General features: G+C 36.9%; 2 protein-coding genes across 2 annotated transcripts; one reads left to right on the top strand and one right to left on the bottom strand.

Moving 5' to 3' along the window:
* Positions 1-2,836: 2,836 nt before the first annotated feature.
* Positions 2,837-14,582, bottom strand: PCID2 (PCI domain-containing protein 2). The gene is made up of 9 exons (XM_045748656.2): positions 14,415-14,582; positions 13,433-13,474; positions 11,803-11,924; positions 9,669-9,815; positions 9,227-9,346; positions 7,896-8,113; positions 6,354-6,454; positions 5,768-5,967; positions 2,837-4,732 (listed from the first exon to the last, which is right to left on the bottom strand). The coding sequence occupies exons 1-9, from the start codon at positions 14,448-14,450 to the stop codon at positions 4,522-4,524; spliced, it is 1,197 nt and encodes a 398-aa protein (XP_045604612.1). The 5' UTR covers positions 14,451-14,582; the 3' UTR covers positions 2,837-4,521.
* Positions 14,583-14,830: 248 nt separating this feature from the next.
* Positions 14,831-22,584, top strand: mRpL30 (mitochondrial ribosomal protein L30). The gene is made up of 5 exons (XM_045748655.2): positions 14,831-14,979; positions 18,111-18,382; positions 19,768-19,894; positions 21,669-21,809; positions 22,179-22,584. The coding sequence occupies exons 2-5, from the start codon at positions 18,111-18,113 to the stop codon at positions 22,332-22,334; spliced, it is 696 nt and encodes a 231-aa protein (XP_045604611.1). The 5' UTR covers positions 14,831-14,979; the 3' UTR covers positions 22,335-22,584.
* Positions 22,585-26,271: the final 3,687 nt, after the last annotated feature.

Below are 26,271 nucleotides of genomic sequence, written 5' to 3'. Positions count from 1 at the left end.
AAATAAGTATCCCGCAATTTTTTTTTCCTACCCTAGTCTATATGAAAGATTATTTAGTGTAGATAAAAAACCAGCTATAAGTTCATCTAATATTCCCATCTCACAGTATACTTGTGTAAAGGAAGAAATGTATATGTTTATCTCTCAGAATGTTTGGTAATATGTTTATTGTTTGTGATGTGTCTATGTATGTATTAACACGATGTACTGAACGGGGTGAGAATAGCTTGAGCTACCTCATCCCTTTGTGTATTTTACCTCAATAAACTTATTTCAATTTCAATTTCAATCTCAATCTCACAGGTTGGTTAGTCATATATGGAATCAGGGGAGAAAATACCAGCCTCAATACAAAACCAGTTTAACCTTTTTTTTATGGAGGTCTATACAGCATGTGATTTTTATTATTGTTTTTATTAAATGTTTAGGTACAGAGCAGTGTGATACTGTACTATCATATTCGATATGACGGATTACAGAGCGAGAGTCGTGAAGCACAGCAGTCTATAGGATAAACTATATTGTCGGCTCAAAACCTTGGGTCCCCGGTTCGATTCCCACAGCAGGACAGAGACGATTGGACACGTTACAAATCATATCAAATCTAATTTAAAATTTAAGATGTAATGCAAACAAGGAACAAGGGTTTCAAGCTCAACCCACCACAACGCGGGACAGAAAACAGGCGATGTTTTCTCACTCATGGGGTTATAATCCCATGGAACTGCCTACCCTCTGAAGATATACATGACAAAACTATGTTCAAATTCAAAATTCAGCACAATAAAATCACGACAAATGGTGGGGCCATTAACAACCTGCTAGCTTCCTGTCCTAGAGAGATAGTGTCCTTAAGGTAAGGTAAACTCATACTGTTAAGGGATCAAGAACTGGACTCAAAGCCTCTTTAATAGCACAAAGAAATTAAAGAACATTAAACTACTGTATTTACATATGGTTCTTACCTGTACTGTATACCACTCACTCCACACCCACATAGATAATGTTTTTATGGGGATTGAACTTCAGCTCTTGGCTCTATATCACAAGAATGTGATGAAACTAAGAAAATATCGGAGCTGTACCTTAGAATTGAATGAGGCGTTCAAGGATGTGGGGGTTCGATCCAATGGTATGGCTTCAATCCATTTTCTTCAACTCTAGGGGTTTCACCTTGCAAACCTACTGAGGTGTCTTTTCTGCATTTGAAGCTATGCATCCCATTGTTAACTATTGATACCAGTAAATTTGTCTAGTGTCTCTCTTTGCTTTATGTAGGTCTATGACCTTTGCCTAAACAGTCTGTCCATTATCATCGCAACACCACAAAACAAATTTAAAATAATTTGACTGAAACTTTATGAAAGGCTTACAAAACAATTTGAAAAATATTTGTCTATTATAGCATGAAGGGGCAAATTATTTTTACATCACCTCATGCATATAAATTGCCTGCCTTGCTAGTATATAAAATGGCCCAAGGTCTCATTGGGAAAATTCTTATAACATTGTCCCCACCCTTATTTTAATTAGCCCAAGAATTGTGTTGTGCTGAAAAATACATGAATAAAAAGTAATACAACAAGTAGAGTTTAATATTGGAATAATCAGGTCTCAAAACAACCTGCTTGGTGAAAGCATTTGCTGCAGACTGAGGCACTGGTTGCTCCTCACTCCTCTTCTCCGCCACAAATTCATCTGCATGAGAGGCCGAGTTTTTCCTTTAAGGCACTTTTATCTAAATCAATGTGGGACAAGCATTTCTCCTGGGAGGGAATAGCTGTGATTCAAGATACCTCTAGGGCTCAAACTGCTTCCCACCAGTTGTAATGAGTGATCTTCATTTCTACAGTGACCACAATTGAAGATACTTGCCCTCAGAACAATCAAGGCCAAGACATTTTAGGACAACAGCAAAAATCAGTGTTTAGAGTTAACCAACAGCTATTTATCAAGATTATGCACTCCAGAATCAAATTCAATTACTTCTGATGCTGCTGCCAGGCACACAGCTCATTTATTGTTTAGAAACGTGTAGTCACCTAATTGTGTTTGCGGGGGTTGAGCTCTTGCTCTTTCGGCCCCCTCTCAACTGTCAATCATTTTTTTTTTCACACACACACCCCCCCAGGAAGCAGCCTGTATCAGCTGCCTAACTCCCAGGTCATAAAGGTACCTATTAACTGGTAGGTGAATAGGGCATCAGGGTGAAAGAAACTGACCATTTGTTTCCGCCTTCGCCGGGGATCGATTCCCAGACCCTAGGAGTAAGAATCCAGAGCACTGTCCACAGCAGTCAGGCCCCACCACTCAGCTGTCAGGCCTTTTAGTTTAAGGATGTATGTTATCCTTAAATTTTGAATAGTTGATCAGCTGAAAAAGTTAAACTAGTCAGGTGTTGATCCTGTCCCACCATTACTAGGCTATTGATTCGGGAAGTGCCACCAAGCTATTGTCCCCATCATCTATACCAGCCAGCCCGACAGCGCACTCCACATATATGCTACACACCACCTGTTATCGCTCCACTCATGGCTGACTTTCACCAGTAGCCTTTCCACTTACTTCCAATGGCCCTCAACCTCACGGAATAAATTCTTAAGTCGATCTTATAGTTCCCCATAGTCTTTCCTAGAGGTTAATTCAAGGTACAAGCCCACAAAATGTTTTAACACTTTTGGCTTCAATTCAATCGTATGAAAAAGCCTTTGGTAATTCACCTTAATCTCCATTTTCAGATCATGATAAAATCTTGTAGGTGCAGTTGAATAATAACAGAATTCACGTATCGCTACATAAAATTAAATGATAATTTGCCTCTTAATGATACTCCAAATTTACAAAATATTTTTATTTTTTCACTTGTGAAGATATGCACTAATTTCTTAAATTTGAATACAATAGTAAAGATTGAAATGAAAAAAGTGGAAAGTTGGTCTGGAATTAAGTCACATATTCAAGCACTGTCCACAGCAGTCAGGCCCCACCACTCAGCTGTCAGGCCTTTTAGTTTAAGGATGTATGTTATCCTTAAATTTTGAATAGTTGATCAGCTGAAAAAGTTAAACTAGTCAGGTGTTGATCCTGTCCCACCATTACTAGGCTATTGATTCGGGAAGTGCCACCAAGCTATTGTCCCCATCATCTATACCAGCCAGCCCGACAGCGCACTCCACATATATGCTACACACCACCTGTTATCGCTCCACTCATGGCTGACTTTCACCAGTAGCCTTTCCACTTACTTCCAATGGCCCTCAACCTCACGGAATAAATTCTTAAGTCGATCTTATAGTTCCCCATAGTCTTTCCTAGAGGTTAATTCAAGGTACAAGCCCACAAAATGTTTTAACACTTTTGGCTTCAATTCAATCGTATGAAAAAGCCTTTGGTAATTCACCTTAATCTCCATTTTCAGATCATGATAAAATCTTGTAGGTGCAGTTGAATAATAACAGAATTCACGTATCGCTACATAAAATTAAATGATAATTTGCCTCTTAATGATACTCCAAATTTACAAAATATTTTTATTTTTTCACTTGTGAAGATATGCACTAATTTCTTAAATTTGAATACAATAGTAAAGATTGAAATGAAAAAAGTGGAAAGTTGGTCTGGAATTAAGTCACATATTCAAGCACTGTCCACAGCAGTCAGGCCCCACCACTCAGCTGTCAGGCCTTTTAGTTTAAGGATGTATGTTATCCTTAAATTTTGAATAGTTGATCAGCTGAAAAAGTTAAACTAGTCAGGTGTTGATCCTGTCCCACCATTACTAGGCTATTGATTCGGGAAGTGCCACCAAGCTATTGTCCCCATCATCTATACCAGCCAGCCCGACAGCGCACTCCACATATATGCTACACACCACCTGTTATCGCTCCACTCATGGCTGACTTTCACCAGTAGCCTTTCCACTTACTTCCAATGGCCCTCAACCTCACGGAATAAATTCTTAAGTCGATCTTATAGTTCCCCATAGTCTTTCCTAGAGGTTAATTCAAGGTACAAGCCCACAAAATGTTTTAACACTTTTGGCTTCAATTCAATCGTATGAAAAAGCCTTTGGTAATTCACCTTAATCTCCATTTTCAGATCATGATAAAATCTTGTAGGTGCAGTTGAATAATAACAGAATTCACGTATCGCTACATAAAATTAAATGATAATTTGCCTCTTAATGATACTCCAAATTTACAAAATATTTTTATTTTTTCACTTGTGAAGATATGCACTAATTTCTTAAATTTGAATACAATAGTAAAGATTGAAATGAAAAAAGTGGAAAGTTGGTCTGGAATTAAGTCACATATTCAAGCTTGTCTGTTCTTGGAAATGTTTAAATTAGCACTTTGGCATACTTTTTACTGCTGGACTCGAATCAAAACCGGCTTTGAGTCAATCAAACCTGCTTTGGTTCAATCAAAACCTGAAATGAGTCTCCCTGTATTACAAGGAAAATACTTTGAGCCCTAGTGATTTAATGTTCAGCCTTATTTGCAAATTTTGCCATCGGAATCAGCAAGCTGTTAGAGGAGGGAAAGCATCTTTTTTGCTGACAACAACTTTACGGTGAGCATGGGAGATGTATCCTTTCATGCGGCCATCATTGATCATGTTGGCCAACAGGCACTCTGTTTCATCCAGGTCAACATCTTCTACACACATCCACTTCAGAGATTGCAAGAAGAGGGTAACCTCAATTTGATGAGTACCAGTGACGAGGAAACTGTTGATAAAATAAAAGGAAAGTTAACTGTAACCTTAAAGCATTTCCACTGATTAAACACATTTTCAATAAAACATTGTTAAAAGGCATTACAAAGTTATTGATAGTTTTTAACTCTTAAATGCATACAAATTAATGTAATACTCTTGCCTATCTACAACTCCAATTGAACAGAAAGGCAGCTACCATGTTTGACATACCCTGCTACTTTGTAACAGAAATCTAAATCTCTCTTCCAACTTCATTTTTGTAGATATACATACCACATTCACCTTTGTTTATATTTCACTGTTTGCATCACTAATTGGTAAGGAACACTATTAGGATAGAAACAGTTTGTGAGGAGCACTGGACACCTAGTCTTATGAAGGGAAATCGTGGTGAGCAGACGGATATCATTCACTTTCACTCTGCTCCATATTGCATTTTATGCGTAATTCATAAATGCTAGTTTATTACATAATTGAAGCAGTCACCACTTGGATGCAGAGAGGCAAGAATATGCTTAAAGAATGAGGATTGCCCTGACATATATTCAGTTGGGAAAGTAGAGGACACATAAGAAATAGACACCAATTAAAGACAATGACAATGTTGAGAGCAATAGATCACAAAATTAAGAATCATTAATAGAGAAATGGATGCATCTTCCATCATGGCTTTGTTCTCAACTCAGTCAGGAATCCTGGTTTCAATTCCAGGGCTGGACAGAAATGGTTGGTCATATTTCCTTTCACTTAATGCCTCCATACAGGCTTCCTGTCTCCAACAAAATTAATTATGGTAGTGCTACCAAGGGTTGCTGAAATTCATCCATACTTGTTTTGTTAGAATGGGGTTAACATTCATCTCTACACTTTTGGACAAATACTAAGTAATTCAACAATTTATAGCTTGCTGAAACTTATTTTTATTTCCTTTTATAAGGTACTTACTCTTATAGTGAAGCATCAAGTTTCATAAAAAAAAGTTCTCAAATAAATATTGTGTGCTTTAGAACAGTTACCATCTCAAGAAAATACCAATATTACTTACACTTTCTTGAAGAGATTTCTGAATGCCAAAATTTTCAGCTTCTCAAGAATCAGGTAAATCCCAGCTCCTATGAAGAAGCTCTCATGTTTTACCAAAGTTTCAGACAGGAGTCGTACATTCCCTTGGCGAACAGATATTACCACTTCTCGGAACTCTGGTAGGTTGAATCTTTCCAACACAGACTCCTTGGGTAAGTATCCCTGAAATCCAAGTAAATACAAATAGAGTATGGCTCTACTGTATATATATTGAGCAAACTATATATGTTCTCAATAAATAATACTCAAAACAGATTTTTAGTATCACCCTGCCAACTTATATTGAATTTTGTAACTAGCTCATCAAGATTGTAACTTGCTTAGCTAAATGAATTGTGGGGTTCAGTCCCTGAGCCCATTATGTGCCTCTGTAACCCTTTCCACTACCGCCCACAAGATGGGTATGGGGTGCATAATAAATGAACTAAACTAACCCTGCCCTGAACCTAATAAAAAGTGAGGATAAATAAAAATTATTGAGATCTGCTGAACTATTGAGAAACCAGCACACAATAGGCATTTCTACTTTAACTTCTTAAGAGACTTACCCGCAGCATTTTCACAGGAATCAAATAGATAAGAATGCGTCTCTTATTTTTCCGACTGCCAGCATGACATCTCTGGAAAGCGAATGACAATGTCGCATCAGCTGAAAATAAGGTAAGGAAAGGCATTATGATATCTTAATTTGCTGATCATATTAGCTTTGACAATAACTACTGTCAATGTTGTAGAAAACAACATGTGGGGACAGGAACTTATTGTAGATTATGTTTTGTTCACATGACCTGACTAAGATCAGATCTGCAAAAGCTCTTCTGGGAGAATCATCATCCACAAGAACTTGAAAAAGTTACAAGGTTTAAAAACCTTTATCGCATAAAAAAGAAAAAGAAAAAAAAAAAAAATATATAATAAAATGATAATACCAGTACTGTACTGTATAAAAAAAACTCAGCAGTTTTGTTGCACATCAGTTTTGCTTTTTTCATAAAAGCATTTCAATACATTTCATTCCTCCCACACTGTACGTGTTCATTGCATTTGCTAGCTTCGTAAATCATGCACACTCCTGAGAACTTTCTCAAATGTCATCTCCTTTCGTTGTTTTGCTACAAATATGATTCACGTAACCCTTTCCACCGCAGATTTCACCATGTCTCATATAAAAGTTTTGTAGTTATTTTCTGTACATTTACTCACTGTCCTGTTATATACTAAACCTATAACACTTAACGAGACTAATGCCAATAGCTTTTACATGCACAATAGGTAATCATACTTGATTTTGTAGCACAACAATCATTGCTCTATGAATCAATATGCAAGTCTTCTGGAAAATAATTCACAGCCATTTCATTTTCTTCTCTACACTATACTTAATATTTCCTATAAATATAAATATTTCACTAACTTTCTTACCCTCTTCTGATATTTCTTTTGTTGCTTTCTCTCTGTAACAGCAGTCAATCAAATCACATTTGCACTCATTTCATGAATTCCACTTATCACTTTTAAATTGCTCTCCACATCTACTTCTATTTTCTTCCTCTTCCATGCTTTTCCTAAAAAAATGACATCACAACCCATATCCTTGCACTCCTTTTAAACCTCAAATATTTTGAAACTCATTCTGTACCACAACATGCCAAGTGGCTTTTACGGGCTAGGCTCTCGACAAGAAAAAACTAGCCAAATTCAAAGTGCAAGGCCTGGAAAGTGTTCATGTGTTAGCGTGTTATTGGGTATGAAGTCATTACCACAACAAAAGATTGGAAGATATCTCCCCCTTATTAGGCTACATTCTTTTAAACAAGATGGATTTTGACAACTAAAGTTAACTGGTAACTGATAAGGAAAGTATGAATTAAGTCTTAGAAAGTGGATGAATAAGATATCTAACTGGGTTCTAAGACAGACACTGCAATAATACTGTACTAAATTAATTTTCTTTACACTTTTTAAAAGAGGATTTTATTAAATTACTAAATAATGATCTTAAATCACTATGTAAAAACTTATATCTAACTGCCATACATACAAAATCTAGAAATACTGTATTGTATATTCTAAACCCTATTGTATATTACCTGATTTAAAATCTGAATCAAACATGTCCTTCCTGCCTGTATAATATTTGTACGTAATGAGCTGAGACAGAGAGAAACGATCTTTGAAGGCCAAAGACTCAATAGCACGTATCATTGGTTTACACAGGTTGAGTTTATTGATCTTGAAATATATCTTGAAAAACTGATTAACCAAGTAGAGGAGGCCCCATCGCTTTGTACAGTCTTCCCCAGTTCGTCTGTAAATAAGGGCTTCATTACAAACACAAATTAAAAAAATACTGTACTGTTACTAAATGGATAATCAGCTCATGGATATTTGATACAGAATATCTAATTTCTATGACAGCAATGGCACAAATAATATGCCAGATATACAATTAAAAGTGGCAAAATATCAAATATTTTCCACCAATAATTTCACCAACAGGCGAGACATTTTCCAAGTATGCCACCAAAAACATAATTTGGCGAGTCACTCATGAGTAGCCTTGCTACACGCTTGCAGGGTAGCTCGGTATCATTTTCATATATATCATAGGTAATTCAAGGACCTCAACTCCTTGGCTAGAATTTAAAAAAATACAAAATATATCTTTAATTTTGACTAATAACTGTGTTAATGTGTTGTAAGAGGCATTGACAAATGGCTATAATAAGAGGAAACACAATGTTTACTATTGAACAGAAAAACATTTCTATTACTTAAAAGCCTGTATACAAGACCATAAACTAAAGGCTTATGGCTAACGACTGATCAGCTGCCAGGTACACTTGTGGAGCAGATATTTCCTCTGCATCAACCTACCCAAGCTATATATTATTACAGTATTACTAATGAAAAAACAGATCAAACATATAATACTATAATAATTTATTTTGGGAAAACTAAATATTTGTATGATTATGTCAGATATTCTTTGTGTAACACTTTGCAAAGAAAGGAAAAGGAAAAGAATTGCCTATGTTTATGCCTTGATAAAATCTCAATCTTCATCTCAGAAGGATACCTAATATGATTTCTCCATTTATCAAATACAATACTGTATTGTATATCTAGCCCATCCTCTCAAATTTTCATGTCACGAAAAGATACTAAATTGCCCAAACCTAACCTGACCTTGAACCTATGACTAAAAACATAACAGCCCATCAATTAAATGAGCCACTGTGATTTAGAGTACAGTACTGTACTTCACATTTTGATGTTAGGGATCTTTACATCAAAATACAATGTATTATTTGAGAGGCCAAGTTGCTCTATCAGCTTTCATATTATTTTAAACAAAGTGAGAATTCCCATAAATAGTCTCAAAGGCATTTAAAACAAACTAATTAAAGCAAAGACTTACGTATCTGCAGCACAAACACGGAAGCAACTCATGAGGGCCTCTGCTGCTTTCTCCAAGGTCTCCCCTGCTTTGCATGTTCCTGAGCGTGTCAACTCACTGTCTGCAGCCAATGCAAATAGCCTATTGTTGAGTCAGGGTTGTTAGTTGCAGTTCAGTGCAGTGAGATTAATATTTAATGTAATTATTTGCAACTATAATGCTTATTTCATATTTAAAGGTCCTCTTACACTGTTTGAGAAGTAGGAGCTAGTTTGCAAAACATAAAAACATTATACATAGGATTTTTGTCACTGTTCACTACTGGTGTTGCATAAATTAAAGGTTCATTTACCATATAAGTACAAACAAGTTATCAAATTTATTGCATTTGCAAAATCCCCTGTAATGTCTGTCCAAACCTTAAACATGAAAAACAATCCATGATAAACTAAATAATCAATACCTTAAATCAAGACAAGCACTATACATGATTGGCAGCATCCAATTCTCTTCTTTTAACTCTTGCATGAAGCGAGAAACTGCTTGCACTACCACCATCTGGGTTTTCCAGGCATCTACACAATCTCCAGACCCTGCCGCCCACACTGCCCTACAGAAAAACACATGTGGATTAAACATTCTGCATAACCAAAATATCTGTAGGAATAATCATAGAGCAAATTATTTCAGGTTCATCATTAGTGATGCTACAGTGTAATCCCAAGAATCCAAATCTACAGGTACTGTACCAGCATATTCATCAGTTAACTATTTGTTTAATCAATTATTCAATAATACAGATGCATAAACAATGTCCCAGATAAGAACTCCCAAAAAGGAAAATATTTGCAACTGTGCTCAGGTATTTCATTCATTACATGAACTAGTTTTAGTGGGAACTATCTGAATGTGCTGAGGCTATTTGTATTTTACTGGCTTGGCAGCATGAGTATTTCAGGATCCTTGGAATTAATTTTGAAAAATATGAAACATATCTTCAATATTTTAGATAACATTACAGTGCTCTCTTAAAAATCTGGACCTTCATGCTACGGTTCAAATTCACACATCAGATTTGCCCTCCAAAGTTGGTATTTCTTTAAAATAAATCTAGATTCTGTAATGTAGTGAAATCTGGATTGTTGATTAATCGTATAATTTTCATATCCTGTATTTTTTACTGTATTAGAGATAATCTTGCTTATTTATTTGTAAATATTATTTAGTTTAATGCATTTATATTTTATCAATATTTCAGTAAGCATGTACTATACTATAAATTATGCAAATGATTTTGCTTATGTGATCTTATTTTTAAGGCAGCCAGACCTATTGTGAGGCCACACATACAGAACAGGTATTTTCCTTGTGTATGAGTGGTCTGTCCTCTTCTTACTCAAGCATTTTCAGTGGCATTTCTTCCAATGCACCAAGCAAGAGTACGAAGAACTTGCCAGCCTAACCCTTTCATGGATGTCGACTATAATGGTTTGGATTCACTTCTGACAAGTGAGACAGGAAGACGCATCTCTTTCATTTAGATAGATATTTGTAAACCAGCTTTTACATGTTTTTACATGAAGGCAGTGTGGGTATTATTATATTTTGCAAATAAGTTTAAATGAAAATTAAAACACTTTCTCATTGCCTATCAGTATTGCAAATCATCGATTTTTTGCCCAGAACAATAACCTGTAGTGCTATAGTCATGTTTCCTTACACTTGATGCCTCTTGTTCAACTAGTAGCAGACAGGTACCTGGGAGTTATTCAACTGTTGTGGGTTGCATCCTGGAAAAGGTCAACAAGGGGCCCAATAAGTCTATCAGGCTTATTGTTTCCAGTAACAGGCTTATTGGCTTAGTAACAGGTTTATTATCCAGGCTTATTGTCTCCAATAAGAGGAAATCAAAACACTTTTTAACTCAGATATTAGGATACCGAGAAGTGTTCGTAGTTTGAGGGGCAAATTTAAATGCCAAGTACAGTACCATCATAGTACTTAAAATACAGTAAGTGAAGAGAGGGAGTCGGCAAATGTAGGTAGTGCAGAGTAATAAAGGCATTATTTAGAACCTGAAACATTTTAAAAGACAATTTACCAGCATTATCTGTGAACATGAATGTTCCACTGAGAAATTCCACAAAAAATTCACAATATGAACAGCCTTATGGAATATAGCTTTGGCATGAGTAAAGTACACAGCCAAATCTTGAACGTCTGGAAAAAATTTATCAAATCCCATTTCTGTTTTATTCTTCAAGATGATATTCGGTATACATTAGAATCATCTAAGCTGTTTACAAGCCTATAATCATCCAGATTTTTATTCATTTCTTTATTCCTTATTGACCAAGCTGCATGACAGAGTTGCAAGCTTAAGTCGCATTCAAAACCCATGGTTATTATCTTGATGCTACTGGCCTGTAGCTAAGGTGACATTCAGGATTTTTTTTCAATATGGTGCCTGCTTACTGGAGGCCTGAGGAATTGTTTTAAATGTTGCGCAGTACCTAATTAACATCTCAGGGGATGAAATTGTCTCTCTCTCTCTCTCTTCATAAGCATCCTTGCCCAAAGAATATTAAAGTAAAAACCTTAGGTGTCCTGCGATGACCTCGCAAAGTGATACGTCAACACACCGCTCAACATCTCGTTCAGGTTTCTCCAGCATCAAGCGTGAGCTCATAACATGTGGGTCCCGAAAGGAGATGAGTTCCTGGTAAGCAAGAGTTAATAATTAGTTTAAGTTAAAATAGCATCTAAAGTCTTCAAAATAACATGCATGATTAACAGAAAAGGACTTTGGGGTGTATGTAACAGAAAAGGATTTTGGACTTTGTGCACGTATGGAATTGGTAGAGTGCTGTTAAATGCCATGAAAGTTTCTTTGTAGGAAGCAGTGCGTGTGTGTGTAAGGAATTAATGCTGTAATGAGCAACTAGTGACATGGTTGACCAAACCACACACTAGAAAGTGAAGGGACGCTGACGTTTCGGTCCGTCCTGGACCATTCTCAAGTCGATTGTGAGAATGACACAATCGACTTGAGAATGGTCCAGGATGAACCGAAATGTTGTCGTCTCTTCACTTTCTAGTGTGTGGTTTGGTCAACATATTTCAGCCACGTTATTGTGACTCCTTGTCTGCAACTAGTGATATTAACATAGGTGTATATCAGTGTTGTCTGATGTCACCCCTGGCAGTTAATTTATACTGTGCAGTACACAGGGTCATGAGGTTGGTCAAGGTAAGAATGTTAGAGAATGGTGTACATCAGGTATACATGTCTATTATGAATATTCTATATCAAAGATGATTTATGCACAAGTTTTTTTTTTTTTACCAAGGTGAAAATGCTATTGCAACTAAAATCTATTGAGGTGTATGAAAGAAGACTTAAAAGAGAATGGACAAAAGCACAGTTATGGTGATGTTGGTACAGTAGAGAAAAGGAAATTGTGTGAAAAATAAATGTGAATTATGAAGTACTGTACTGGGTGGGTTAAATATAAATTAAAAAAAAATATGTGATAACTAAAAGAGGTACAGCATTTGTGCAATTTAAGTTGAGAATAGGGTCATTCAAGGGAGGAATGTGGCTGATGCAATGAAAGCTCTAGTGAAGAAAAACATGATAGGAATAGATGCAGCCCAAAGTCTACATGAAGTAGTGGAGGTGCCAATAATTATTCAATCATGAATAAATGCCAACAATTATTCATGTATATATATGTGCTATACTAGGCTTATGGAATTTTACATTTGGTTGTTGTTGTCTTTCTCGTGCCTTCCACAAACCTAATAGTACAAAATGGATTCCTTTTTGGGCAAAACATTCCATTTTTGTACATTGGTTCATTAGTTGCTACAAGTACTAGACATGCTATCTTTTATGGATGACAGGTGGAAAGATGGTGACACTTAGGATTAACAAACAAAATACAATATAGGAAATATAAAAATTTGGAAATAAGATCCAGACAAAACCTCAGAATGCAACTTGATGTAATGTAACTTTATTAATAATTCACAATCATATCTTTTATATCTACTAATCTAACTGACAGAACTAGTCTTTTTCATAAACATTAACCTTCAATAAAATCTATAGTTTGTACCTTAACTGAAAATGAATGAGACACTGTACCCAGAGTTCATTACATGAGGTACAGGCTGCTAGTCATACAAACACTAAAAGGGAGTTTCAAGACAAATAATACATACCCCAAGGACTTCTCCATTTTGATTATATAAAGCATTCTGAACCTGTTGATACAAAAATTAAAATATTGTATTCAAATAATATAGTTTACATAACTTGTAAATATAATACAATCCTAATATTTTTGTTAAGAAATTTAGGTTTAAGTACAGTATGTGGAACTTGTAAAATACTACCCAACAAATTTCATCCACTTTTCTTTAGAAAAATTAAGTAGAAGAGGTAGGCTAACTTCACATGAACAAAAAGGGTTAATTTATATAAGAATGTGATCATGGTTAGGCAGTGAGGGTGTTGGCAGTGAAGAATACTCCCAATAAAAATATCTTGAGACCAAATTTTTTGAGGATCAAATTTCAATGAGTTTTATCAATCAGGTCATAAGTACATTTTCAAAACTATATGATTCAAAGGGCAACTTTTTCAGTTTCTTTATAATACTCCATACAGTTGAATAATTTTCTTTATGGTAAAAAATATCGCTAAATTATTTTTTACCATAAAAGAATATTACTCTATGCTGTATTTTAATTACAAAGAAAGAGAGAGTTGCTCTCTGAATCACAACAGATTGATCACACTGATTGAAATTTGATCCTCTGGTTTATAACAGAGGATTTAAATATACCAGAGGATATTACTTGGTTTATACCATGTAGTCTAACAGCTTATATATAGCCTGCATATAATTTTTTATTATATATTCATAAGTAATTTGACTATACACAATTGTTTTAATATTGATATGGTCAAATCATATAGATTAAGTTTGGATATATATATGGATATTTCTATAGTTAAAAACTGTATATATCATTAGGTTAGGTTAATTTTATTACAACAATATCTGTTAGCAAAGCGTCGTATGTAAACAATTATATGTAGCTTGTTGGAACATACTGTTGTAACTATATATTATACTGTGATAAAAGCAGCCTCCTTGTAGGCAAGTCTGTTGGAAGACAACACACACACAATCCTCACCCTCTGCAGGTAGTCATTTAAGGTCATCCCCGCCATGGTGACAACACTGATCAATTGGTGTTGATTTTGAGTAAAAAACACCAGCGTCGTGTTGTTGTTGTAGGAGTAGGGGCAGCGACAGCACGCCGACGTCTGCCTTCCCCTCACGCTCTGTGTACTACATTCAACAATGCCAAAAATACCATTGTTAAATATTTTACCAGCAGTGTTGAATTCCCATATTTGATCTTTCATTAAAAATATACTTATCTCACTGTCTCCCAATTTAGGAAAAATATTTCCGAGAACAACATTTGTGTTTAATTATGTAATATTTTATTTCATTACAAATGTTTCCCTGTGCGTTAACGACCCTAAATAAATTTGTTCCATATTACATATTTACAATAAAGTCAGGACACATATCACTAAACTCAAAGTCACGTATAAACGTTGAAAATTTGTCGTCGAATCCTATTTAGCGGCATAACATATTGATAAAATAACATGGTTAGTTTCTAGGCCCGTCCCCTCCACGGCAACAACAGGCTGGAGCCGTGTTGCCGGCAAACTACTGATAGACAAGGTAATTAAACCCCCTTTTGAGCTAAATCTGCCACGATATTCAGAGAGAGCAGTAATGATATTTGGAGGGACCGATAAGAGGGGAGATAAGTAAGGTTTAACCAGACTATTCATGGTTACAGGCAGAAAGTTCAGCCTTAGATGGTTATAGGTAGTCAGAAAGCAAGGAGGGTCTATGCTTGTATCATACACTCGAGTGTTACAACACACTTAACCCATTTTTGTTGTTAAAGCTATATATATCATTAGGTTATGGAAGTTATTTATTTTATTAATACATTACATTGGGTTGCATCAGTACAGATTTTACTGATTTAATGATATATTCTTACCAAGCCACTGAATTTATAAGTTTATATTTATAACCAAATATATAGTTACCATAAATCACTTTCTCATCTGGCTTAGTAATATTTAGCTGAAGGCCACTATATCTCTAGTAGCCTCAACAGGCATAGGGTTGTCAAAGGTCCTCCTATTGTTCCTGGGGATTTCTTTCCAACTGGAATATGAATTCACGTAATAATTGCCTTAGTTATTAGATGAGAGCTATGCTTGTAGTGTCTTGCCTTAGAAGAACCAGAACAAGAACCTTACACACTAGAGATGCTATAACAATGATGATACTTATCAAAACGCTAGTGCTCTCTAGAGTGGAATTCTGTTGCACAGTGACAGCCTCTTTCAAAGCTGAAGAAATTGCTGACCTGGAGAGCGTGCAGAGATCCTTTACTGCTAGAATACACTCAGTAACATCTAAACTACTGGGACCAACTAAAATGCCTAAATCTGTATTCTCTTGAGGCACGTGGGAGAGATACATAATAATTTACACGTGGAAAATAGTAGAGGGGGCTGGTCCCAAACCTGCACACAGAAATAACACCACATGAGACCAGAAGGCATGTCAGGAGGAGCAGAATGCGCCGTTGAAGAGTAAAGGTGCAATAGGCACTCTGAAAGAGAGAACTCTATCAACATCAGAGGCCCAAGACTGTTCAACATGCTTCCACTACACATAAGGGGCATAACTGGCCGACCCCTCACAGTATTCAAGAGAGCACTTGATAAGCACCTGCAAAGAATACTTGATCAACCAGGCTGTGACTCATACATCAGGCTGTGAGCAGCTGCATCCAACAGCCTGGTTGATCATTCCAGCAACGAGGAGGCGTGGTCGAGGACAGGGCCATGGGGACACTAAGCCCCGAAACCATCTTAAGGTAACCTCAAGGTAACCCAAAAATCTCTAAATTTTATCAGATTTCTTTAAAATGGTTTCACATAATTTATAGGTAGTGTGCAGCCTAATGTCTCCTATTCTAAATTCCATAACATGGCATGTATTCACATTAAATTCTATTTCCACATTGTTGCTTAATACACTTATTTTATCCAGGTCTTCTTGACGGTCATGATAATTATTTAAGCTTCTTATCTTCCCTATTAACCTAGCATCATCAGCAAACATGTTCATATAATTCTGTATTCCATCTGGTAGATCGTTTATGTAGACAATGAACATTACCGATGCAAGAACTGTATACCTGTGGTAGCCCACTCAAGACATTTTTTCCAGTTTGATACATTGTCTCTGATTACTGCACTCACTTTTCTGTCAATATTTTTTTTATCCATGTTAGAAGCTTACCTGTTACTCATTCAGTATGTTCCAGTTTCCAGAACAGCCTCTTATGTGAAACTCTGTCGAAAGCCTTTTCTAGGTCCAGATATATGCAGTCAATCCAACCATCTCTTTTGTGTAAAATCGCCATTGCTCGATCATAGAAACTGAGTAAATTTGTAACACAGTATCTTTCAGATCGAAAACCATACTGTCTGTTGGTATATAGTTTTTCTCCATATGTTCTACCCATTTAGTTTTAATTATTTTTTCCAATATTTTGACTATTACACTTGTCAATGATACAGGCCTATAATTGAGAAGTCTTCCCTGCTGCCACTTTTGTAGATTGGAACTATGTTAGCCTTTTTCCACACATATGCTAGAAATATTTCCACACACAACTCACCTAGTTGTGCTTGCGAGGGTTGAACTCTGACTCTTTGGTCCTGAGGACCAACCTTTACACAGGGATGCCTGAAAAATCAGTTGAACTGGAATGCTGAGCTCAGGTGCACGTTCTCTCAGAACCCATGATGAAACTCTATCTAGGCCAACTGCTTTGTTCTTATTTAGCTCCTTGAGCATTTTTTTAAACTTTGTCTCAACATACAGTACCTCTATGTGCTCTATGTTGTTCTTTGGAATTCTTATTGTGTCTGGTTCTCTGAAGATTTCATTTTGTACGAACACACTTTGGAACTTTTCATTTAGTGTTTCACACATTTCATTTTCATTTCCCGATAATCTGTTTCCCATTTTCAACCTCTGAATATTACCCTTTACCTGCAATTTGTTGTTGATGATTCTATAGAATATTCCTGGTTCTGTTTTACATTTGTCCTCTATCCCTTTCTCAAAATTTCTTTCTGTCTCTCTCCTCACTGATGTGTAGTTGTTTCTCGCATCTTTGTATCACTGGTATGTTTGGAGGTTTAGCCTTTTCCTATACTGATTCCATTTTTGTGTCTTTTGGTCTCTGGCCCTCTCGCAAACTGTGTACATCGGACGATGCTGCATTTTAGATTATGTATAAAATCTCAGATGTGAATACTGTATATAAGCTGTGTTGAGGGTACAGGGACCATAACTTTTCAAACTTCTACCAGTAAAATTAGGGTACTGTATATAGCAGGAACAAATGTTGAAGGTCTCTAGGGGGAATTAGACATGTTCCAGCAGGAAGTGTCAGATGTGATGCATAGGTGGGCTAGTTGGTCACTGCTAGCAACACATTTGCCTATCAAGTTTTCACCAAGATATTGTAGCTACTGACTAGTTACAGGAGTAGAAGAATTGGGTTCAATAAGTGTACAGTATTTCAGACTCGGGTATGCATATTCTTGGTGTGCTCTAGTGTGTGTATGTGTTTCAAGTTTGCTGTAGTGTGTTTGAACCCAGTTCAAACTGGGTTCGTAAGGTATATTTTATTTTGTGTATTTCCTGAATTTTTTATGAGTGCTGAATTTTTAAATCATGCTTAATACAGTAATGTTGTTCTACAAAAGATGCTGCGGTATGTTGCCCGACAAACGACTTGGATGAATGCTGCTACTGGGGTGCGTTTTAAGTCTTCCAAAACCAAACATTCGCTACAAGTTGACTATAGTGGACGAGTGCACACTGGAAAAACAATGGTGTCAAAATCACCAATCGCTTGGTCGTCAGGGGAAGTAACACACCCAGCTCCATTAGACTGCCCCATTGGGAACAAAGACGTGTATCCTAAAGACCAACCTGATGGTGGTCGGCAATATTTTGGATTTGTGTATTATCCAAGGTACAGTGCTGGTTCAAATTTTTACATTTTATTTGTCACTATACCCATTGCTTGTTAGCATAAGATTTTATAAACTGAATAATAAATTTTGTGACTTGCTGTTTCTTCTGACATTATGTTACTGATAAGTTATTGCAGTGCATGACACACTTCAGTAGAAGTACAGTAAAAAAAAGTAGTAAAATAAATCATTAACCTTGAGCAGTATCTAAAAAAAAAAAAAACGTAACTGCTATAAAACTTCTACACACATGTCCTGGATGCCATGGAATAATCACAGATGTCTCGGTTACAAATGATACCCTAGAAAGTTTTACAATAAAGTAGATACATTTGTATGTACTTTTTTTTTGTAATGTGAATATCTTGGAACCATTCCATCCAAGGGTTCTTAAACTGGGGTATGTATACCCTAAGGTTGCTCTAGTTTACATATGTTCCAAGGTAGCTTTATTGATTAGAGCATCCTTCGAATATGTACATATACACTACTAGAGTAGCCTTAGAACATGTATACATATTAAGAGTAACCTTGGAACACATACATATTGGTGAGGTGAGGCGAGGCCAAAGAGCCAAAGCTCAACCCCCACAAGCACAACTAGGTGAGTACATACACTAGAACACCCTTTGAACACACACATGAGCAATCTTGGAACACACACACACACACACAAGCAACCTTGGAACACATGCGCACACACACGAGCAACCTTGGAACACACGCGCACACGAGCAACCTTGGAACACACGCACACACGAGCAACCTTGGAACACACGCACACACGAGCAACCTTGGAACACACGCACACACGAGCAACCTTGGAACACACACACGAGCAACCTTGAAACACACACACACACACACACACACACACACACACACACACACACACAAGCAACCTTGGGGGACACACACACGAGCAACTTTGGGGGACACACACATACTCACACAAGCAACCTTGGAACACACGCACACACGAGTAACTTTGGAACACACGCACCCACGAGCAACCTTGGGGGACACGCACACACGAGCAACCTTGGGACATGCACACACGAGCAACCTTGGGACATGCACACACGAGCAACCTTGGGACACACACACACACTCACATGAGTAACCTTGGAACACACACACGCAAGTAACCTTGGGACACACACACACACACACGAGCAACCTTGGGACACACGCACACACGAGCAATCTTGGCACACGCTCACACGAGCAACCTTGGGACACACATACGAGCAACCTTGGACCACACACACGCGCAACCTTGGAACACACACACACGCGAGTTGATAGAGTTAAAACAGTTATTCTTATGATGTTTATTGTGTAATTAAACTTGATATATGAGCTCACTGAAGACTTGTCATAGGTTTCCAGGAGAGGTGGATCCTCCCTATGATCCTGCACCGCTGCATCTCGTCACCCGAGTGAGAACTCTCTATAAAAGGCCATGGTGGGACAAAGACATCATGAAAAGACTGGGCCTTCATGAGAAGGTAAGTTAAAGGAGAGTACTGAATAAACCAGCCATAATTGCATGGAACTTGATGCACACTTCCATGATGATACAGAGTTGAAAGATTTGATTTTCTCAATATAGTAATTAGATGACAGATCAGGGTTAGCACACAGTTTATTGCCTAAATTTTTTTTAGGAATTAAGTAAAAACAAGACATTCTTGGATCCAACAGTTCACATAAGCACATGAAACTCGTTATATCCAATCGTTGACTGTAAAACTCGTCTCAGTTTATTAAGTTTACAGTAGCCTACATTATATCTTCCCATGCAGGACAAGAATTAACTAATTGACCATTTTCATACCTATGTAATTGATAACTTATGTAATAAGTTATAGTACTGGTGGTATTATATTATGGTGGATATTATTTCATTGCATATTACAGTATATGGAATTGAAAATGTATTTACTATTTTTCAGTGGTAGTCTTTATTTCTGGGAGGGTGCCCTCAGTAGTTGCCTGCAGCTATACCCTGGGACTGGCAACAGGGAGACAGGACCAAAAGCTGGCTCTTTCCATGAGGCAGAAGTCAACCCAAAACTGAGAAAAAGCTTACACGGTATAAGAGTATCAAAGTAAGCAATTTCTTGAAGAAAATTAGTAACCCCTGAGGATAACAAGACAAATTATCATTGCTGCAGTGTAATCACCCCGGTCATGATGAGGCTGACCTCTAGGTGGCAGTCCAGGTCACCTAAGATCCTTGCCAGCCAGCCACCTCATTCACTTGCCTGTTGCAGCCAGGGCTGCATGTCTCTGATGGGCTCACATTCAGCTTTATGCTGCAATTGGGCCATTGCTATCTTATTATTTCATTTCCTGACTAACATAACTATTTTGTGCAACCTGTCTTGTGAGTGCCCTCGATTTGTATTTCCCTTCAGCTGCACATCAAGGTTGTCATCTTTGGCAGCCAGCTTGTATCTCTTGCCCATTGAGTTCTCGTTTTGAGGAGTTGGATTTTCCTCTCCACGAGTTGATTTCTTTTGAGTTATCTCACCTACAGATAGTCCAGATGACCAGTATCTCTCTCCCAGAAAAAGGAGAGAGGGGAAGAAGAGGTATTAGATCCAAGAGATATAACTTATTATTATTATCATAGCTTATTGCTATGGCTGCCAAACCTTCCTGATGCAGTCTTCTGAAGTGAGATTCAATTCAGTGTCCTTGGACCTCAGTAGTTACTCTTGTTGCCTTTGTTACTCTACCTTATGGGTTCAGAAGTTTTTCACCCTCGGGTGTGTGCCGTTTTCCAGTGTTGGCCTTCTGTACTGGCCAAGCCATCGTCTCTGATGATTGCTTATTACACTATGGGATCATGTTTTGTGGTTCCAGGTTTTACAGCTCTGGCCAAATTAGATGATGTGGTTGCTGGTCTCCCGTTGTAAGGAGGATGTCAAAGTTGTTTTGGATAACCTGTGTTGAATTTATGCTGGTCTCCTCTACCTAGTTGCATGATGCTTATATTTTTTGGTGGACTTTTTTTTTGGCTTTGGGTTGATCTCTGATCTATAATCTCTTCACAAATCAGAGAGCCACTTTCTGGTCCTGGTTCTTGTTAAGCTCAAGTGCATCTCGAGAGGCCTGGTGCAGAGTCCTAATACTGTAATGAACTTAGCAGCCCCAATGCTCCTAGGAACTACAGAGTCGCCCACCAGGAAAAGACCATTTCATTCAAAGCTTGATTTTTATTGCATATTGACATGTGCATTTTTTAAGATTACTTATCCTGCCATATTTTTCTAGAGAAGTAAGGTTGCAATTGTCAAGAACAATCCTGAAAACAATGCGATGCTGTGGAAAGTGAAATACTTGGTCAAGGTCACACCTTTGAGAGTACCTGCAGACCTTCCAGATGATGTTGACCCCAGATGTTGTTTCTTGAAGGTAAACTGTAGGAGATGTCACCCATCTCTTTGCTTTTATTCCAAAATTTGCTCCAACAATTATTGGAATATTTACATTATATATTCCGGTAGATAATAAAGGCATATTACAGTATCCAGTGTAGAACTATTATTTTTAGATTTTTCAACAAATACCCTATACTTTTCCACAATGAAATAAAAAAAAGAGGTATCAGAGAAAATATTGAGGCTGTATGATCCCATTGTATTGCATCAATATTGTCTTACTACCATAACATTCTTTACTTCTGTGGTATTATGCACACAGACTAATCCTCATTTTTAAAGCAATATACTGTATATCCAATGTATTATGGTATTAATGGGTAAAATTCTTTGTATATTTCAGGAGACAGGAGAATTTTCTTATTCTAAAAGTGTGCTGGTGAAGGATAGTGATATGCAAGAACCTCCAGAGATTACTGCCACTAAATGGAATGGATATTTTATTGAAAAGCATACGCGAAAACTCTGGGATTATCCATGGCAGCTAAAACTATGCTAAGCCTGCACAATAAACAGAACACACTTAAGGTGATATTTTTTTTTTTCATTACAGTGCAAACACTTGTCCTTTGTATTCCTTTCAAATTCATTGGCATCAATTCATAATAAGATTGTAATATGGGAATGAAGTATAAAAAATAAACTGGTAAATATGTATATGGTACATAGTTCACATTTATATGGTTATGTACGACTTAACAGTATAATGCTGTATCTAGTTCTAGTAAATAAATATTCATATTAATTTGCTTGGTTATTTTTTTCAGTGGTTTTCAATAATCTATAGAAGTGCTTTATGCCATGTGAACAAGATATTTTAATGTTTAACCTTCATAGGTTTGCTTATCTTTGATAACGTGCCAATATTGAGGAACTTCATAGTGCAGTTGTACTCATTTTAATTGCCATCATAACTCAATTTTTCTGTGGAGAGCCCTTCTGGCTCCCTGGAGCTATACTGGGCTGATATGTATGTATTAGACTGTGGCATCAGTCAATTCGAATGGCATTCTAAGCCTTCCAAGGGACCACGAGCCAGAACCGGGTCCTCTCAGAGAGGCACGAGGAGCAATGACCTATAGAAACCTCCATGTGGTTGGAAGCATTCTATGTCTGCCATGTACCGAGTTAGGCGCCCAAAAAGGTAGGCATCTCAAAACAGACCAACTGGTGAAACATTGCTACTGAAAACCGAACTGCTAAGCAGAACTCCCCAATCTAAAAACAAGTAAGATATCATACCCCCCACCCCACATCTAGCCTGTCTGTGCAGCTCCCCCTCCCAGGGAAGGGGAGCCTTAGACTTGTGCCAGCTGTCCAACCTCAGTTCAGAGGCTGAATGGCGAAAAAAAAAAAAAAAAAAAAAGCAGAGAGGAGGGAAGGAGGCTTGCCGGGGAGCCTCCGGGACTTACCCAGAAAATGGCGTTTCATTACAGTCAGTGTTTTTTTTTTTTTTTTATTCACCATCTTCATACATGTGTATTTTTTGTTAATTACTCCTATTTAAGCATTATGATTAATACAGGTAATGGACAAAGAAAATGCCATTAATTTTATAGTTTTTAGAGGCCAATGAGCCTATAATATGAGATGGGTGGTAGTAAAGAAACTTTCTTAAACTATAATAAAAGGCAAGCCAAACGGTAATAATACTTACAAGAACTTTTATCTAACTTTGTTCTTGCAAATTAAACAAGGCTGCACATGTCTAATTTTAGTTGTAAATTCGCACCTAGTTTCTTAACACAAGTACTCTTATTATATTAATCCTTCTTGTAAATTAGGAAACAATTATAAAGACTACAGTACATGCATCTTTTGATATGAAAATCTAGTACAGTGATACCTATCCTTTGATAAATTAATTTGGCAACTGCAAAGAAAATAACAAGGCAGTACTTTGTCAGTCATTGAATTACATTGTATTTTGTAAAGCTCTTGATAAGAATAAACAGCACCAAGACAATTTGCAGTATGCCATACTTAGTTGCAAGTTTAAGAGTTTATTGACTAAGAGACTCTTATTTAAATTTTGGTATGAGTGACAGTTTTACTTATAAGACTGAAGCATAAAACAAAGCTTTACTCAAATCTGCACACAGTACTGAATTTAGATACTTGAATAATGTGCATTAGGCTACAGAAGTATTGCACTGGCCACCATATCCTTTGACTACTTATTAACATGTAACAGTAGACTGACAATATGCTAAGTTTTGAATAGTGTACTAAAACATTTTATTGCTTTAAAATTTAACTAAGTATTGTAATTACATTTAAAATTTAAATCAAGCAGTCGATCATCCACCTGTATGCTCATATGTGGATGTCAAGGGCCAGGATTCATCAAGCATTTACGTGTGAACTTACGAAATCTGTACATCTTTCATCAATCATGGTGGCTTTGTTTACTTATAATTTTGTAAAATGAGCTACAAGATTATTTATAGCAATAACATTTGATCAAGACGAACCTCAGTGTTTCAAAGCTCGTAAAATGTTTAATAAATACAGGCTAATCTGCTATAATTAACACTTTCACCCAACGATGACGAAGTGTGGAGTCAAAATTTTAGTACCTTATTTCCACTGATGACGAAGTATGGCGTCAAAAATATAAAAAAATTTGGCCCGCTTTCGGCTTGGATGCAGGAGAGGCGTGCTGCGGTTTTGGATATTATATGCATGTACTCCTGTAGGGAATTTCATTGCAAATACATTGATACCAAAATGAAAGACCTAGGACGAGAATTGAGGTAACGAAGTTAAAAAGAGAAAACCCATTTTATTGCTCTTGATGAGCATTCATGGAGGTAACGCGCTGTCACTTTCTCTGTTTGCTGTGGGTGATACGCCGGACTTTTGGACTTTATGTATGCATATAATTCTGTAGGGAATTCTATTGCGAACACAATGATACAAAAATGAAAGACCAAAGTGAAATGAGAGTCCTCGTTTCATTGCTCTTTAGCGCTCCCGGGTAACTTTGTCACTTTCTCTGTTTTGTGCGGGTGGTATGCTGGGCTTTCGGACTTCATATGCATTTAATCATGTAGAGAATTCTATTGCTAACACATTGATATCAAATTGGAAAACCTAGGATGAGAATTGAGATGACAAAGTTGAAAAGAGTATACACTTTTCAGTATTACCGCGCTCTAATGGAAGGCCCGGCACTCCTCCCTGCTCTCATCACGTTTGCGGGTGGAGCTCGCCACAGTTTTTGACATTATATGCATATACTCCTGTTGGGAATTTTATTGCGAACGCATTGATACCAAAATGAAAGACCTAAGACGACAATTGAGGTGACCAAAGTGAAAAAGAGTGTACACTTTATCGCTCTTGCGAGCTCCCGGGTAACTTTCTCTCACATTCTCCATTTGCTGCGGGTCATAAGCCGGGCTTTTGGAGTGTACATGCTTTTAGCCATGTAGAACATTCTATTGCAAACAAATTGATACAAAATTGAAAATCCTAGGACGAGAATTAAGGTGACGAAAGTTGAAAAGAGTATACACTTCTCAGTATTACCACGCACTCCCGCGGAATGCCCAAAACCACTTGGACAGGTCGAGTGATCGACGTTGGCCTGCGAAAGTGTTAAGAAAAGATATATGTACAAATTTTGTAATTGACCCTATAAATACCTTATGAATACTATACAACCACTTATGGCAGTTGTATAGTATTCAAGTACACAAAGACAGTTAGCCGTAAAATAAACTTTTTTATTTTATTTGCTACCTCTACTGTATGATCTACAAAATTCTCCCGTATTGCACAACCTTTGCTTCTATTTCTTAATCGTTATATCTTGCCATCATTTTTTAAGTTCTCCCATTATCTCATTACTTTAATGGTTGCAATTTGTTCATTACTTTGAGATGCTCTAGGCATTAGCCCTGGAAACACAAACCGAAACTGTCTCTATTTTCCGCTTGTAACAACTTATAATAAAGTTGCTACATCTTGGCTTAACGTGCTTATGACGTATTAGAACGTTGTTACAACTTGCTATATCGATTGTTATAACTGGCTAGGAGGTGTTAAAACTTGTTGGAACATTGTACCAACGTCGTAGTTTCGGTGTGTGTTTGGCGGGAGGTTTATTTCATCATAATTTAGACCAAGAGAATACCTAGGAGTACTACTGTATTTCAAATAGGACTTTAAAAACCTCTGAAGTACAAAATGTCATCTATAATATAAAATCATCTTTACCTGGAGATTATGATAATCATTGTAAGCACTTTATGCTCTATTCAACCACCAAGAAAATGTATACTGAAACACCGTGCAGAAGGTGACAAGCCCAAAATACAGTGGTTTTTTACAATGTTGTATGGGAATAGTAGACAAAAATGTTTTGGAACCAACACTCCAGTATAGGGCTTTGGATTGGTGAAAAAGTTAAGGATTTCCACAAGCACATG

The sequence above is a fragment of the Procambarus clarkii genome, chromosome 2, assembly GCF_040958095.1.
Source record: "Procambarus clarkii isolate CNS0578487 chromosome 2, FALCON_Pclarkii_2.0, whole genome shotgun sequence".
NCBI classification, from domain to species: Eukaryota; Metazoa; Arthropoda; class Malacostraca; order Decapoda; family Cambaridae; genus Procambarus; species Procambarus clarkii.
The sequence above is the reverse complement of the archived record's forward strand: the minus strand, read 5'-3'. Positions and strand labels throughout refer to the sequence as shown.

What these genes read in the sequence shown, in the direction of transcription:
- PCID2 (XM_045748656.2), bottom strand. Translation starts at nt 14,450, where the DNA reads ATGGCGGGGATGACCTTAAATGACTACCTGCAGAGG. An exon ending in AAAATGGAGAAGTCCTTGGG is followed by an intron (nt 11,925 to 13,432) that starts GTATGTATTATT and finishes CTTGCTTACCAG; the next exon opens with GAACTCATCTCCTTTCGGGA. An exon ending in TGATTCAGATTTTAAATCAG is followed by an intron (nt 6,455 to 7,895) that starts GTAATATACAAT and finishes CCTTATTTTCAG; the next exon opens with CTGATGCGACATTGTCATTC.
- mRpL30 (XM_045748655.2), top strand. Translation starts at nt 18,111, where the DNA reads ATGCTGCGGTATGTTGCCCGACAAACGACTTGGATGAATGCTGCTACT. An exon ending in GGATTTGTGTATTATCCAAG is followed by an intron (nt 18,383 to 19,767) that starts GTACAGTGCTGG and finishes GACTTGTCATAG; the next exon opens with GTTTCCAGGAGAGGTGGATC. An exon ending in CCAGATGTTGTTTCTTGAAG is followed by an intron (nt 21,810 to 22,178) that starts GTAAACTGTAGG and finishes TGTATATTTCAG; the next exon opens with GAGACAGGAGAATTTTCTTA.